The following is a 1,191-nucleotide window of genomic DNA, read 5'->3' on the forward strand; positions in this document are numbered from 1 at the left end:
AGCTGGCCTGGTCCAGCTGCCGCTGCAGCTGCAGCTTCTCAGCTTTGGGGGAGTTGGGGGACAGGGGTTGGCTCTGGGGGATTTGGGATCCGGGGCTTTGGGTCCCCCCAGGGGCCACCCCGTGGCTTGGGGTGACGCCTCTGCCTGGTGCAGGTCATGTGGGGGTGCCCAGGAGGGTGGGGAGGGAGAGTTGGGGGTCCCCAAGGGGTGGGAAGGGGGTGCTGGGGGTCCCCAGGGGTTTTTGTGGGGCATGGGCAACAGAGAGAGCCCGGAGGATGAGGAGGAGGAAGAGGAAAAGAGGGGTCAGAACATCCCAAAAACACCTCGAGAACAAGGTGCCAGGGCTTGGAGAGGAAGAGGAGGAGAAGGAGGAGAGGGGTCAGAACACCCCAAAAACACCGAGAGGGATCAGAACACCCCAGAAACACCCCCGGCACCATCCCAGTCCCCCCAGGCAACAGAGAGAGCCCGGGGGATGAGGAGGAAGAGGAGGAGGAGGAGGAGAGGGGTCAGAACATCTCAAAGGATCCCCTGGCACCACTTCGGGGGCTCTGGGAGAGCTCCGCGGAGGAAGAGAAGGAGAAGGAGGAGAACGCCAAGATTGGAACCCTCTTGACCAAAACCTCCTGGCACTTCCTGGGGTCCCCTGGCCGCCACCACCCGCAGGGGACGAGGAGGCGACAGCAGCGTCACCCGCAGGAGGTGCCACCCTCCCGCGGGACTCCCAGCGCTGCCCGGAGCCCGGGCTCACCTGCGGGATGCTGCTGGAGGCCTGGCTGCTGTTACACTTCTCCAGCTCCCTCTGCACCTTCAGCGCCATCCCCTGCGCCTTGTCCCTGTCCTTCAGGGTGGCGTTGAGCGTGCGGCTCAGGTTGGCGTTGGTGGCGCCCAGGGCGACAATCCTGCGGTAGTGGCTCTGCACCTGCTCCTCCAGCAGCCTCAGGTGGGTGTCGGTGCCCGCCTGGGCGTTCCCGTACACCATGAAGAGCACGAGCCCCAGGATGATCAGGAACTGGATCAGCGAGGTGAAAAGGAAAATGTATTTGAGGTAAAAACCGCAGTCGCGCTTCGGCATCGCCTCCTTGTGCTCCAGCCCGAACTTGGCCATGGCGAAGCTGCTCTTCTCCATCCTCGCCGCCGCTCTGGCCGCCCCACCCCGCGGGGAGCGCGCCTTTCAGGGGGGCCGCGCCG

The 1,191-nt window shown here is 65.0% G+C and overlaps 1 protein-coding gene across 1 annotated transcript in view; it reads right to left on the bottom strand.

The window, feature by feature from the left end:
* PLVAP (plasmalemma vesicle associated protein) overlaps positions 1-1,137 on the bottom strand; it is a 4,691-nt gene extending 3,554 nt beyond the window's left edge. The window contains 1 exon segment of the mRNA XM_031065177.1: positions 624-1,137. Coding sequence (XP_030921037.1) covers positions 624-1,129 — 506 coding nt within the window. The 5' untranslated portion in view covers positions 1,130-1,137.
* Positions 1,138-1,191: the final 54 nt, after the last annotated feature.

This window comes from Geospiza fortis, unplaced genomic scaffold, assembly GCF_000277835.1.
Source record: "Geospiza fortis unplaced genomic scaffold, GeoFor_1.0 scaffold248, whole genome shotgun sequence".
In the NCBI taxonomy this organism is placed as follows: domain Eukaryota; kingdom Metazoa; phylum Chordata; class Aves; order Passeriformes; family Thraupidae; genus Geospiza; species Geospiza fortis.